At 32.7% G+C, this 15,845-nt stretch overlaps 1 protein-coding gene across 1 annotated transcript in view; it reads right to left on the bottom strand.

Moving 5' to 3' along the window:
• Window positions 1-116: 116 nt before the first annotated feature.
• Window positions 117-15,845, bottom strand: part of LOC132752318 (fibropellin-1-like) — a gene marked incomplete at its 3' end in the record, with an annotated part of 40,142 nt that continues 24,413 nt past the window's right edge. The window contains 14 exon segments of the mRNA XM_060742626.1: window positions 117-230; window positions 1,921-2,034; window positions 2,585-2,694; window positions 3,358-3,475; window positions 3,609-3,722; window positions 3,856-3,969; window positions 4,349-4,462; window positions 4,596-4,709; window positions 4,843-4,956; window positions 5,090-5,203; window positions 5,337-5,450; window positions 5,931-6,044; window positions 6,629-6,742; window positions 7,405-7,518. Coding sequence (XP_060598609.1) covers window positions 117-230; window positions 1,921-2,034; window positions 2,585-2,694; window positions 3,358-3,475; window positions 3,609-3,722; window positions 3,856-3,969; window positions 4,349-4,462; window positions 4,596-4,709; window positions 4,843-4,956; window positions 5,090-5,203; window positions 5,337-5,450; window positions 5,931-6,044; window positions 6,629-6,742; window positions 7,405-7,518 — 1,596 coding nt within the window.

Genomic DNA, 15,845 nt, shown 5'->3' on the forward strand with positions numbered 1-15,845 from the left:
TTAGTTAGTTTTTTTGTTTGATTGAAATCAGGAATTATCTGAATTATAAGTATTTATCCAATATTAAAAAATCAACTATCAATCATATCAATCATATGAAATGAATGATATCTTACTATTGTCACAATTTGTTCCATTGTATCCAGCAGCACATGTACATTCGTATTTGTTTACAAGATCCTTACAGGTACCGCCGTTCTTGCATGGGTTTGAAGAACATTCATTAATATCTATTAGGAAAAATGATAAAATGAAGAATGCATTACTTTTTACGGCGTTAAATATTTCTATTTGAGAATGAAACGTCATGAGTTGATGTTAGAGTTCATAAAACTCTCATAAAACTCGGCGTTAGAATCAGCTCAACTCATCTCTATTTCGTTGCAGGAAACTGATCTAAACATTATCCTGATAAGCAGAAAAATGATTTCAATGTTTCGAACCACTAATTACTTCATGACAAAGCCGTATATATTCAGTTTTACTTTAACGTGATTTCATTCATTGCTGTAATTAATATAGTTTATTTTTAACATTTTTTATGGATGATCCGTTCAAATCGTAAATTGCATACAAAAGTAATGTATGAATAATGCTTAATTTCAGATCAATATGAATTTATCTCATTGAAATAACGCATTTTTCATCTTTTCCTCCTTAATACATTCGTAGTTTCGCCGCGTCACGACAAAACCAACGTAATACGTTTGCGACCAGCATGGATCCAGACTATCAGTTTCTCTACTTGTAATAGGATTTGTAAGCGAACAGCATGGATCCTGATCAGACTGCGCGGATGGTCACAAAGGCATTGCGTTGGTTTTGTCGTGACGCTGCTCATTTGTTTACACGATCCTTACAGGTAACACCGTTCCTGCCAGGGCCAGGAGTGCATTTGTATGGAGCAATATAAAACGGTAAAGGAAAATAAGACTAGTTTCCTTCATCGCTATATTTCAGTCTTTAGAAATAGGGTAGGGAAAGTTTGAAACCTGCTGAGAGATATGTTTTTTTCTGTAATTTAAAAATCTCATACGCATCCCGTGCCAGCTTAAACAGTATTCACACTTTCACACAAAACGTATCGTAATGAAACTAGAAAAATTAACTCTAGAATGAAGTATGAAGAAAATTCTGCCTCATGTCAGGCTCATATGCAACTTTTCAGTTTACTGGCGGAGCAAGATATCAGATTTCCCTCCAAGGCACAAGCACGGGCTTGAGTTAATTCACGTGTTTCGAGAAAAAGTGCATTTGTAACCTATTTTGTAAATACATGGGTTACTTAACAGCGTATATTTCATACCGAAATCTTAGTTTGAACTCATGTACGGTGGCATAGAGCCGAAATGAGCCCGACTTATTTACCTCAACGAATCGAATCACGAGATGATTATGTTGTGTGAATGAAAAAATATTATTCCTAGCAAAGTAATGAAATTATGTAAACTTTAACCGCGTCCGAACGAAATTGATTAAAATGCTTATGTAAGTGAACAGATTCGAAAGTATGTTTATAAGATAATAGCTTCCTCCATAATCGAACTAAAATAAATTATGTATACACCAAGACATTTCGTCACACACTTTCGTCACTACAAAGAAAGCACAAACGAAATGATGTTTTTGATTATTGATTTGTGAATTGCTGTAATGCGATTTCTTTTTTCTTAAAACTTGCTCAGCATTTACTCATACTATATTCTTACCATTATCGCTGTTTTTGCCGTCGTATCCAGCAGCTCATATATAATCAAATACATTAAGGTTGTTTAATAAATCTACAAAAGAAGATTACACAATCTGATGATCTTTGACTTCAGTGAATGAAACGGGATCAGATATCTAATTGTAAAATTAATCGAATACTGATATTTCTTCTTATTCTGATTCTAATTATGATCAGAAATAAAGTCTCACCATTATGACACTCATCTGTGTCGTATCCCGGCATACATTCACATTCATATCCATTAACAAGATCCGTACATGTACCTCCATTTTTGCATGGGTCGTTTGAACATTCGTCGATATCTGTGAAAACATTTGTTCTTAAATTTATGTAGAACCTTCTAGTAAAAATGTATTTTGGACACTATATATATGTATCATAATGGTTATTGACCAACAGTTGTTATTGCAAAATGTTCAGATAAATTACAAATCTGCCTAAAAGATAAAAAGACTGCCCGACTGATTTTAAAAATTGAACGTTACAGGTTAATTACGATGGATATTTTCAGAGCGTAAGTTATTTATCGTTCATTCGAAGTAAATTATAAAATTAAAAGGAAATATGGCAAAATGTAAAGTTATTTTAACGTTTACCAGTTCACTCACTTTACACCCTTAGTTGGGCTTAATGTCACTTTAAGTAAACATTATATTATTTACAAATTAATGAACAAACACTTCTTCAAGATATAAACGGCGTATGCAAATATTAATCAAAGGCGCACAAACGTCTTTTATCGTCTTTAATAATAATATTACTAGTAATCATCGATTTCCGCAAAACTGCAAATGATCAATTGAAATTCAGTATATAATCTAGTTTCTTAAAATGACTGAAAGTATTTCTTACTATTATCACATGTTGTTCCGTCATATCCGGCAACACATGTACATTCATATTCATTGACAAGATTCTTACAGGTGCCACCGTTCTTGCATGGGTCAGAAGAACATTCATCTATATCTACATATAAACACAAATGGTTAAGAGATAATATGAAATAAGTAAAAATTCGGTACATTAATTTTTATCAATAATCATGCTGAATGAAACATGATGGGGTATATTATACGGACTAGATACTTCATAAGCCTTCCTATAACATACATACGCAATTAATTCTTACGTTTGTTAAATCTTGTGATGATTATCAATGAACACTTTCACTTTTGGTAATTCAATTTTAAGATATAGGTTCAAATTAAAAATTATAAAAATGAAAAAGATAATGAAAATGCATTGTTAGCTATCATGGTTAGATTCCTCTAAATTAAGACATATTTACGTTGGCACAGAGCCGACACGTGACCTTCTTATTCATCTTCATTTATCGAGATAATATCTCGTTGCCACGTAGCAAACTATGATTATGTAGCGTAAACAAGAATAAAAATCCCAAGAAATAGATAAAAAAAAATGTTTATCATGTTTTTATTGCATCTGAAATTGATTAAAATGCACATATCAGTACTGTACAAGATATAACCCCTCCAAAGTAACGACACTAATAGGCAAAATGGTAGATATTTAAAAGTAAACTCTGCTATTTTCATTCGTTGAATTTTGCCATTTTGTCAAAAGGATTTGCCCTAAATCGTTTATCATTTGCTTTCATTGTACTCTTATCATTATCACAGTTTTTGCCGTCGTATCCAGCAACACATTCACATTTATATGCATTTACTAGATCTTTACAGGTACCACCATTCTTGCATGGATCGGTTGAGCATTCGTTGATATCTGGAAATGACAGGGTAAGATTCATCATATGATGAATTATATTAAATAATTTGTATGTTATAATCCTAAAGTATTTACGTAATTGTAATTAATGTATAACAATGCTCATCATTTACTCATACTATATTCTTACCATTATCACAGTTTTTGCCGTCGTATCCAGCAACACATTCACATTCATATGCATTAACTAGATCTTTACATGTACCACCATTCTTGCATGGATCGGTTAAGCATTCGTTGATATCTGGAAATGACAGGGTAAGATTCATTATATGATGCAATATATTAAATAATTTGTATGTTATAATCATAAAGTATTTACGTAATTGTTATTAATCTATAACAATGCTCATCATTTACTCATACTATATTCTTACCATTATCGCAGTTTTTGCCGTCGTATCCAGCAACACATTCACATTCATATGCATTAACTAGATCTTTACAGGTACCACCATTCTTGCATGGATCGTTTGAGCATTCGTTGATATCTGGAAATGACAGGGTAAGATTCATTATATGATGCAATATATTAAATTATTTGTATGTTATAATCATAAAGTATTTACGTAATTGTTATTAATCTATAACAATGCTCATCATTTACTCATACTATATTCTTACCATTATCGCAGTTTTTGCCGTCGTATCCACAACACATTCACATTCATATGCATTAACTAGATCTTTACAGGTACCACCATTCTTGCATGGATCGGTTGAGCATTCGTTGATATCTGGAAATGACAGAGTAAGATTCATCATATGATGCAATATATTAAATAATTTGTATGTTATAATCCTAAAGTATTTACGTAATTGTAATTAATGTATAACAATGCTCATCATTTACTCATACTATATTCTTACCATTATCACAGTTTTTGCCGTCGTATCCAGCAACACATTCACATTCATATGCATTAACTAGATCTTTACAGGTACCACCATTCTTGCATGGATCGGTTGAGCATTCGTTGATATCTGGAAATGACAGAGTAAGATTCATCATATGATGCAATATATTAAATAATTTGTATGTTATAATCCTAAAGTATTTACGTAATTGTAATTAATGTATAACAATGCTCATCATTTACTCATACTATATTCTTACCATTATCACAGTTTTTGCCGTCGTATCCAGCAACACATTCACATTCATATGCATTAACTAGATCTTTACAGGTACCACCATTCTTGCATGGATCGGTTGAGCATTCGTTGATATCTGGAAATGACAGGGTAAGATTCATCATATGATGCAATATATTAAATAATTTGTATGTTATAATCCTAAAGTATTTACGTAATTGTAATTAATGTATAACAATGCTCATCATTTACTCATACTATATTCTTACCATTATCACAGTTTTTGCCGTCGTATCCAGCAACACATTCACATTCATATGCATTAACTAGATCCTTACAGGTACCACCATTCTTGCATGGATCGGTTGAGCATTCGTTTATATCTGGAAATGACAGGGTAAGATTCATCATATGATGCAATATATTAAATAATTTGTATGTTATAATCATAAAGTATTTACGTAATTGTAATTAATGTATAACAATGCTCATCATTTACTCATACTATATTCTTACCATTATCGCAGTTTTTGCCGTCGTATCCAGCAACACATTCACATTCATATGCATTAACTAGATCTTTACAGGTACCACCATTCTTGCATGGATCGGTTGAGCATTCGTTGATATCTGGAAATGACAGGGTAAGATTCATCATATGATGCAATATATTAAATTATTTGTATGTCATAACCCTAAAGTATTTACGTAATTGTAATTCATGTATAACAATGCTCATCATTTACTCATACTATATTCTTACCATTATCGCAGTTTTTGCCGTCGTATCCAGCAACACATTCACATTCATATGCATTAACTAGATCCTTACAGATACCACCATTCTTGCATGGATCGGTTGAGCATTCGTTGATATCTGGAAATGGTAGGATTAATTTCATCATAAAATATGATACAATAGATTAAATTTTCAACTATTTTCAAGTTTAGTACCTACATGTAAGTAGTAATATCAAAATTAAAAGCTAGGAAATATTTGATTAAAATCAATATCGTTTTAGATAAGGCAAAGTTTTGTCTGTTGCCATATTATAACCGAATAGATTTGATATCTGATAAAATTGGCAAACCAGCATCCTTTCTTTGAATTAGTCTGGACGCGTGAAAAATTAACTTATCAAAAAAGTTGAAATGTTAAAAAGAGCTTGTTGTTAAATACTTGAAAATTATCAATATTTGTATTGAAACGAAACAAAAATCCAGAAACCTTAAAATGGCATGACCAATATTTCTTTTTAACTAAAACACAAGCAGGTCATATTACAGTAGCAACTGTAGGAACCCAACACAATAACATGTTTCCAATGTAACTGATTTATCTTATAGGATGTTTTACCTGTTTGGCAATTGGTTCCTTCATATCCATTCACGCAAGTACATTTATAACTATTTACTAAATCTGTACAACTTCCGCCATTTTGACAAGGGCTGTTTTCACAGTCATTTTTATCTTAAAATGCAAAAGAAACGTTAAAGTTTTTAACTTAATTTAAGTTAAGACAAAAGCTTCTGTCATTCAATTAACTTTACTTTTTTCTTACAGTTATTATGTTTTATAAGTTTATTGCTACTTAATAATACATCATAATGGAACTTTATTTTATTTGTATATCGTATATAACTATTATAAAAGAGACTGCAATAAAAACTTCTTTAAGTCGTACAAGACCATTTTAAGACAAATCGTATTACATACGTAAGTTATTTATCGTTCATGCGAAGTAAATTATAGAATTAAGAGGAAATATGGCAAAATGAAAAGTTATTTTATCTTCACCAGTTCACTCAGTATACACCCTTAGATGGGCTGAATGTCACTTAGAAAACATTTTAAATCTATTTACAAATTAATGAACAAACACTTCTTTAAGATATAAACGGCGTATGCAAATATTAATCAAAGGCGCACAAACGTCTTTAATCATCTTTAATAATAATATTACAAGTAATCATAGATTTCCGCAAAACTGCAAATGATCAATTGAAATTCAGTATATATTTTAGTTTCTTAAAATAACTGAAAGTATTTCTTACTATTATCACATGTTGTTCCGTCATATCCGGCAATACATGTACATTCATATCCATTGACAAGATTCTTACAGGTGCCACCGTTCTTGCATGGGTCAGAGGAACATTCATCTATATCTACATATAAACACAAATGGTTAAGAGATAATATGAAAGAATACATTAATTTCTATCAATAATCATGCTGAATGAAACATGATGGGGTATATTATACGGACTAGATACTTCATAAGCCTTCCTATAACATACATACGCAATTAATTCTTACGTTTATTAAATCTTGTGATGCTTATTAATGAACACTTTCACTTTTGGTAATTCAATTTAAGATATAGGTTCAAACAAAAATTTATAAAAATGAAAATTGATAATGTAAATGCATGGTTAGCTATCACGGTTACATTCATTTATATTAGGACACATTTACGTTGGCACAGGGCCGAAATGTGACCTTCTTATTCATCTCCATTAATCGAGATGATATCTCGTTGCCATTGCCAAGTAGCAAACTATGATTAGTCGCGTGAACGAGAATAAAAATCCCAAGAAATATTTAAAATAAAATGTATGCCATCTTTTTATCTCACCTGAAATCGATTAAAATGCACATATCAGTACTGAACAATATATAACCCCTCTAAAGTAACGACACTAATAGACAAAAATGGTAAATATTTAAAAGTAAAATCTGCTTTTTTCATTCGTTGAATTTTGCCATTTTGTCAAAAGGGTTTTCCCTATTAAAAATCGTTTATCATTTGCTTTCATTGTACTCTTACCATTATCGCAGTTTTTGCCTTCGTATCCAGCAACACATTCACATTCATATGCATTAACTAGATCTTTACAGGTACCACCATTCTTGCATGGATCGTTTGAGCATTCGTTGATAACTGGAAATGGTAGGATTAATTTCATCATAAAATATGATACAATAGATTAAATTTTCAACTATTTTCATTAAGATGAGTACCTACATGTAAGTAGAAATATCAAAAGTATAAGCTAGGAAATCTTTGATTAAAATCAATATCGTTTTAAATAAGGCAAAGTTTTGTCTGTTGCCATCATATCACCGAATAGATTTGATATCTGATAAAATTGGCATACCAGTATCCTATTTTTAGAATTAGTCTGAACGCGTGAAAAACTATCTTATAAATAAAATGAAATGTTAAAAAGAGCTTGTTGTAAAATACTGGAAAATATATCAATATTTGTTTTTAAACGAAAAAAATAACAACCCACAAACCTTAAAATGGCATGACCAATATTTATTTTAAACTAAAACACAAGCAGGTCATATTATAGTAGCAGCTGTGGGAACTCAACACAAGCAAAAACAATATTCAACCATTCTAATTAAGTTTATTAACAATATTTTCCAATTGTCTTTGTTACGTTGAGCACATCAGATCATCGAAAGAAGCATGCATAAAAAGTTTGGAGTCAAAAAACTAAAAGTGATAGCAGGTAAGACAACCTAAGGGGGCCCCCTGCCGCCGCCGACCCACACCCGAAAAAAGAAACCCCCATATGTCCTTTTCAAGGGGAAAGCAAAAAGGAAAACCTAGTTTTTTTCTTGCAAAAAAGGGGCTTTTTATTTTAAATGTTAATATTGTGAAATCATTGGTAGTTACTTGTAAAGTTGAAGATAAAAACAACTTGCCGGTTTAGGTTAAATTATTATATGCCCGGGGCATTATAAGACATTTTAATATTTTATCATTCGCATTTTTAAACGGAAAATACTCCATTGTCATAGAAGAGCATCATTTATACAATATATGCCCGAATAAAATTTTTATATAAATTAGCAAAAAATTATATTTCAATTAAAGAAGATACGAAACTCAACTGAAAATAATGTTATTGCTCCGCGCCCACAGGCGCGGAGCTATTTGTGTTTACTATTTTTTTTGTCCATGGGCCCGGATTTGATCATTTAATCCCTTCGATTTACAGCTAAAACTAAATCCGCATTCAAGAACTCCTTTCGATTTCTATATTGGTTTCCCCTTCGGTGATTCGCAACATGTGTCAATATTAATGAATCAGAACAGGTAAGCAGTTCTGCTGTACATGTATTCGAAAGCCTATAAATAGCTATAAATGTTTCTGATTTTTGACACTTAGGTTATACATTTGTTATTTCCCTTTTTAGTAGTACATGATATTATAATTTGTTACATTTTGAATTAATTTACACACAGCATATCACGTTATACTTAATGGATTGAATTTGTCAATATAAAGAAGATTTCATGTATAAAACTTTAATAATTTTGCTTTTGATAATTATTCTTAATTTATATTTATGAAATAAAATGTTTTAATAATAATATGTTGATTATATTGGTTGTTTTGAAATAATTAAACTTTAGTATATAAGGTTTACATTTCATTGGCGTCAAGTGATACAGCACACCACCTTGTGCTTCAAACATAACTCAATAGTCCGCTATTCCAATGGTACGAGACCCGTGATCCGTGACCGGGATATGTCCTTGAGTCTTATTCCAGATGAACGTTACTTTCTACATACTTTTAATTACAGTATAGCGAACAGAAGATTAATTATTTGTAGAATGTGATATAATTTCATTCAAATACCAAAACCGTTGTAACATCAAAGAATTAGGTAAAAGGAAAAAAATTGAATACCAGTTAGGTTTTTTGAATAACATCTCTTTAGCAACGAAGACCAGATGTTGTTTTTTAATCTGTCATTGGTGCATCATAAACTTATGGGTTTCTCAACACTTTTGGTGAGCTTTTTAATATTTTCTTTCGAAATCGATAAAGTATTTAATTTTGTTTGAGGCATTTTGTCGTGACGCGACCTGTCCGTAAAAAATACTCATCCTGCGACTGGTGACATGTCCGGGGTCGTACTCGACAGCGAAACCTGTATTGTGGCCTTACGAGGGTAATGGACCCTCATTAAGCAAAAGGCGTATAGATAGATAGCATCATGGATTTATCTGCATTTTGAAACATGAAGTGTAATTTTTTATGAATGGTTTTTAAAGCAATTAAACAATTAAAGTATATTTATCTCCAAAAAAATCAATTAACAAAAGATTTTTTATATATATCACCAATGTCAAATAGCTTCTATATCTTTGACTCGCACGAACATGATGTTAGTGAATTTCCCCTACCTGCCTAAAATTCAGGTAACAGTCTTCTATTATATTAATAAACACTGTATCACCATGTAACGCGTGTATAACAAACAAAAAATTCTTGAATTTGGTCTTTTTGAAATCCATCCCATTTTTTTCATTCCAGAGTGTGTTCTACTTTCAGTATTGAAAGAAACCATTTTTTTAATTTGACATGAAAAAATGCATGTAATATTAGTATATTATAATATAATATAAGTCCCTTTTGTTACTATTTGCATATTTGTTACAATTATAATAATGAAAAACAACAGACTTTGATATTTTATCATCTTATGTTACTGACTACAGAAGTGACACAAACAGAACATAGTACAGTCATGTCACATAAAATTTACAAGTCTTGTAAGTCTTGTTTGTATTCAATGGAATTACTTTCCTTACCAGGTAGGCATCAGTGAATTTCAAAGCATTTTTTATATTAAATATCTTTCCCCTCTTTTTAGTTATGGACAGTGCATAAGATAAGTATAATTATGCAAAAAATGGTTTACAAAAAATCTACAATAGTACTTAATCTGATTATGACCTGTGCGTAGGAATAATTTGGTAAGGTATCTGTAATGAGCGCATTTTTTGCGCGGAGCTTCTCAATTGCTGCATTGCAGCAACATTTGTACTTGTATGTTCATTGTCCTTATATACCCACGAGCAACTATGACCCGAGTGCATGATTTGTAAACAATTAGTAATGGTCGACAGGGCAACGCTATATGCCAAATATATGTAGTTGACCACACACGAGATTAGAAATGATTTTTATAGAATGTGGCCACTAGGGCAGCTTTAAGTTTGACCTCATGCTCGAGGTTAATATGACATTTGTAGAAAACTTCAAAATGATGCTGCATGCAGAGTCATGACTTATTAGACGTTTGAAGAGGTCAAATTAGTTGTGTTACATGTCAAACACAGAAGCTCTTGACATTGTAGAAACCTAGTAGAGGTTTGAAACTAACTCGAATTTCGCGTGTATCAGATGCTACTGACGGTTGTGAATGGTCCCATTTACTCGACTGACAAACATGTATTAGTTATGTTTACGTACCGAATCGTTGTGCCACTTTTTTGTCTACCTGGCAATTTTAGCACGTTTGCTGAATAATATTTTATGAACGGGAAGGGCTAGAAACTTGGGCTAGAAACTTGGGGTTGGTCTCATTTGAAAGCCTAATACAAACGTGAAATAGTGATAAAAGTTTTTTTTAGTTATCTGGACAATTGCTTTCACAACGTCCCGGGTATTGAACCCTTGCCCGTAGACTAGTTTCCGGCCTTCTCTTAACTTAGTATATGCATATTTTAAGGGGACTCATATTTCACTTTTTTTTTTGGTTTTTGTCATATTTTACATGAATACAGAAATTTTATATCAATGTGATGATATTTTCTTCCTAGGTCCGCTACTCGTGCCTGTGTGTTTAATATTAGGTTTGTGGAGGTCAAAAGGACAGTAATCCATGTCAAATATCTAAGCTCTAACTAGAACTCCGCGAGTCGGATGTGTGGCCTTGTGAACAATATAGGTTAGGAGAAATGGCCAGGACAAAAATGAAATACGAAAACTAACAAAGGGCAATAACTAAAAAAATAATAAGTGCAGAGCAGCAGTTTCTGTGCACTGCACCACTTCTTATCAATAAGATCTATCATTCTATGAAGTTTCAAGTCCATATCTTTTATAATTTATGAGAAATGGCCTGGTCAAAAATAAAGAATGAAAATATATAAAGGGTGAAAACTCAAAAATAAGAAATGCAGAGTACCGGCCCTTGTACCCTGCAATTATTTTTAATGAGATCTATCATCCTATGAAGTTTCATGCATATAGCTTTTATACATTAGTAGAGATGGCCCGCACAAAAATAAAGTATGAAAATTAACAAAGGGAAATAAGTAAAAAATTAGGAAGTGCAGAGTACCAATTCTTGTGCACTGCACTTCTTCTTAATGAGATCTATCATTGTATGAAGTTTGAAGTCCATAGCTGTTGAAGAGAAATGGCCCGGACCAAATTAAAGTATGAAAATTTACAAAGGGCAATAACTCAAAAATTAAGAAGTGCAGAGTACCGGTCCTTGTGCACTGCACTTCGTGTTATTGAAAGAAGCATGCATACCAAGTTTGAAGTCAATCCAACTTAAAGTGACTGAGTTATGCTCCGGACAAGCTTTAGGGGACGCCGACGCCGACAACGACGCCGACACCGACACCGACGACAAAATTAATCCCTATATGTCACCTTTTTTAAGGCGACACAAAAATATTACATTGACAAATTCAAGCTTATTGTTTTCCTCTATTTAGGTCTATATAAACAAAGTGACTCCCGTGGAAGGGCCACATTTACTCCATGTTAGATTACGGAAAATGTATCACAGATCAACGGTTTATATATTATTGATTTTAAGGAAAGAATATGAAAAGATAAATGTTTCACACATCAGATGTTTATATTTATTCGTAAAATAAAATAATATATACGAGTGTGCCTTGAAACATGTTTTCTTCTGAAAAATAGTATCGTTCTAAGTTGTTTTTCAAATATGTTCAATAATAAGAAAACATGTTAACCTAACCCAGTTGCCTCTAACTGAACTGAAACTTAAAGGACGACCTGAGTTATGTTCTTCTAATTATGAGACATTGGTAAAATATTTAAAAGGCTGTATATGAAAGAGTGTAAAAATCTGGCACAAGTGACCATGGCCTGTGACTCCCAACACTGGACAATCAAAGATATGTTCCCTCCAAATATGAAAAAACATCAGTCTTAAAGTATAGGCTGTATAAGCAAAAGTTTAAAAAATATTTTGGTTCCTCAGACCTTTACCCCCTAACCCCTAACTTGATCCATTGGAAGGGAACCATGGAAGATATCTTTCTACTAAGTATGAAAGAAATACATAAAGGCTGTCTGTGCAAAAGTGTAACAAGAGCTGTCGGTAGGACAGCACGCTCGACTATTTTAAGTGCTTGATAGTAAAAGAGCTTTGATAATGTTAAATTTTTCAAGTTCACAAAAGGGCTAAATTTTTTTTATAAATTCATGTTATAGGCCTTAGAGAGAGTTTAATTATACAGTATTGGCTTAAATTTTCGGAAGGTAATGTCACAAGGGTGTTTTATTGAGTATAATAATACTAATTACCTATGAATACATAAATTTGACAGAAAAGGTACAATTTAGGCTTGTTATTAAGATGTTTTATCAAGTAAATTACTGCTTTATTATTATGAATGCATTAAATTGTCCCAAAAAAGGCACAAACCCTTCAGTAGTTATTGAGATAACAGCTTACAAGCAAAACTTTACCATGAATTTGTAAGTTGAAAAAGGGGAGAAAAATCAGCCTAAATGCAAGATAGAATTATGGAGCTTTGTCAGTGACCTACAATTATGACCCTAAATGCATATGTGAAGTTTTAAATAAATATCTTTAATAGTTATTGAGATATGTAAAACGTGTATGTAAACATTAACCAAGAGACTAAGTAGAAAAGGGGATATGAATCAGCCTTAATGCAAGATAGAGTTATGGAACTTGGTCAGTGACATACAATTATGACCCTCCAATTATGACCCTAAGTGCATGTGTAAAGTTTCAAGTAAATATCTTTGAATACCTTTAACCTTTAACCACAATTTCTAAGTTTCAAAGGGGCAAATAATTCTGCAAATATTGCAGGCAAAGTTATGCAATTTTGCAAACTGATGTACATTGTTACTATAAAAAAGCATTTTAAATTTCAATTGAATATCTCAAGCAATAATTGAGATATTTGACTTTACAAAAAAACTTTAACCAAAATTTCTAAGTTCCAAAGAGGCATAATTCTGTCAATATTGTAGGCAGAGTTATCCAACTTGTCAATCTGATGTACCTTGTTACTATAAATAAATATTGTAAGTTTCAATTGAATATCTCAAGCAATAATTGAGATATTTGACTTTACAAAAAACTTTAACCAAAATTTCTAAGTTAAAAAGGGGCATAATTCTGTCAATATTGTAGGCAGAGTTATCCAACTTGTCAATCTGATGTACATTGTTACTATAAATAAGTATTGTAAGTTTCAATTGAATATCTCAAGCAATAATTGAGATATTTGACTTTAGAAAAAACTTTAACCAAAATTTCTAAGTTAAAAAGGGGCATAATTCTGTCAATATTGTAGGCAGAGTTATCCAACTTGTCAATCTGATGTACCTTGTTACTATAAATAAGTATTGTAAGTTTCAATTGAATATCTCAAGTAATAAATGAGATATTTGACTTTACAAAAAACTTTAACCAACGCAGACGCCGACGCGGACGCCGACGCCGACGCCGGGGCGACTACAATAGCTCTCATATTCTTCGAATAGTCGAGCTAAAAATCTATGTAAATCACTGGTGACCTTGACAAAACTGAACCATAACGTAATCCAAAGGAAAAAGATTAAGCAATACATCATCCTATAAGAAAATCAGTCGAAAAAGAGACTGTATTAGCAAATGTGTGGACATCTATTAAGAGCACTCTTGACCTTGACAAACTGACCACTAACTCAATCCAAAACGAATAACATGCAAAATATCTTCCTACTAAATATGAACAACATATGTCCATACATAAAGGCTTTCTGTGCAAAAGTGTTAAAATCTATTTTTAGAGACCTTGATCCGACTGAACCCTAACTCAATCCAAAAGAAGGAGAGCAAGTTATAACCTACAAATATGAGAAAATCAGTCAAAAATGAAGTCTGTACAAACAAAATGACCCCTAACTAAACCCAAAGGAGGAGGACCTCCCTAGACATGCCAGTATAAACTAGAACTGCCACTTTCATGGCGTGAATACCCCCGCATATCACTTTGTTAGAATCAACAGTGGCCATTTAGAGCTCAAGGACAACCTCCCTGCCAGTGCATTGCTAAGTTATGTATTCTACATGCTTCAAATGTGAAAATGTCAAAATCAATACATTGCGGACAGGACATTCTTTAGCAATTGAGAAGAAAAGCTTTTTTGTCAAGGTCCCTGTGACCTTGACCTTTGACCCAGTGACCTCAAAATTAATAGGGGTCACTTTATAGTCATGATCAAAATCCATGCCAAATATGAAGACTGTGGGTCAAAGGAATCTTAAGTTAATGGGTGGACAAACTTTTTGAAGTCAAAGTCCCTTTGACCTTGACCTTTGATCCAGTGACCTCAAAATCAATTGGGGTCATCTACTAATCATGATCAACATCCATGCCAAATATGAAGACTGTGGGTCAAAGGAATCTAAAGTAATTTGGCAGACAAACTTTTTGAAGTCAAAGTCCCTGTGACCTTGACCTTTGACCTGGTGACCTAAAAATCAATTGGGGTCATCTACTAATTATGACTAACCTCCATGCCAAATATGAAGATTGTGGGTCAAAGGAATCTTAAGTTATAGGGCGGACAAGCTTTTTGAAGTCAAGGCCCCTGTGACCTTGACCTTTGACCTGGTTACCTCAAAGTCAATTGGGGGGGTCATCTACTAATCATGACTAGCCTCCATGCCAAATATGAAGACTGTGGGTCAAAGGAATCTTAAGGTATTGGGCGGACAAGCTTTTTGAAGTCAAGGCCCCTGTGACCTTGACCTTTGACCTGGTTACCTCAAAGTCAACAGGGGTCATCTACTAATCATGACTTGCCTCCATGCCAAATATGAAGACTGTGGGTCAAAGGAATCTTAAGTTATTGGGCGGACAAGCTTTTTGAAGTCAAGGCCCCTGTGACCTTGACCTTTGACCTAGTGACCTCAAAATCAATAGGGGTCATCTACTAATCATGACTAACCTCCATGCCAAATATGAAGACTAAGGGTCAAAGTAATCTTAAGTTATTGGGCGGACAAGAAAAAATCGACGGACAGCCGGACGGCCGGACGGACAAGCTGATTCCAGTATACCCCCCTTACAACTTTGTTGTGCGGGGATATAAAAACGCATCAATTTTAAAAAGCAGTATGAGCAATGTACGAGCAATTTTTTAAACACAAGTAAACTTA

This window comes from Ruditapes philippinarum, unplaced genomic scaffold (assembly GCF_026571515.1).
Source record: "Ruditapes philippinarum isolate M1 unplaced genomic scaffold, ASM2657151v2 ctg8124_1_1_1_1, whole genome shotgun sequence".
NCBI lineage: Eukaryota > Metazoa > Mollusca > Bivalvia > Venerida > Veneridae > Ruditapes > Ruditapes philippinarum.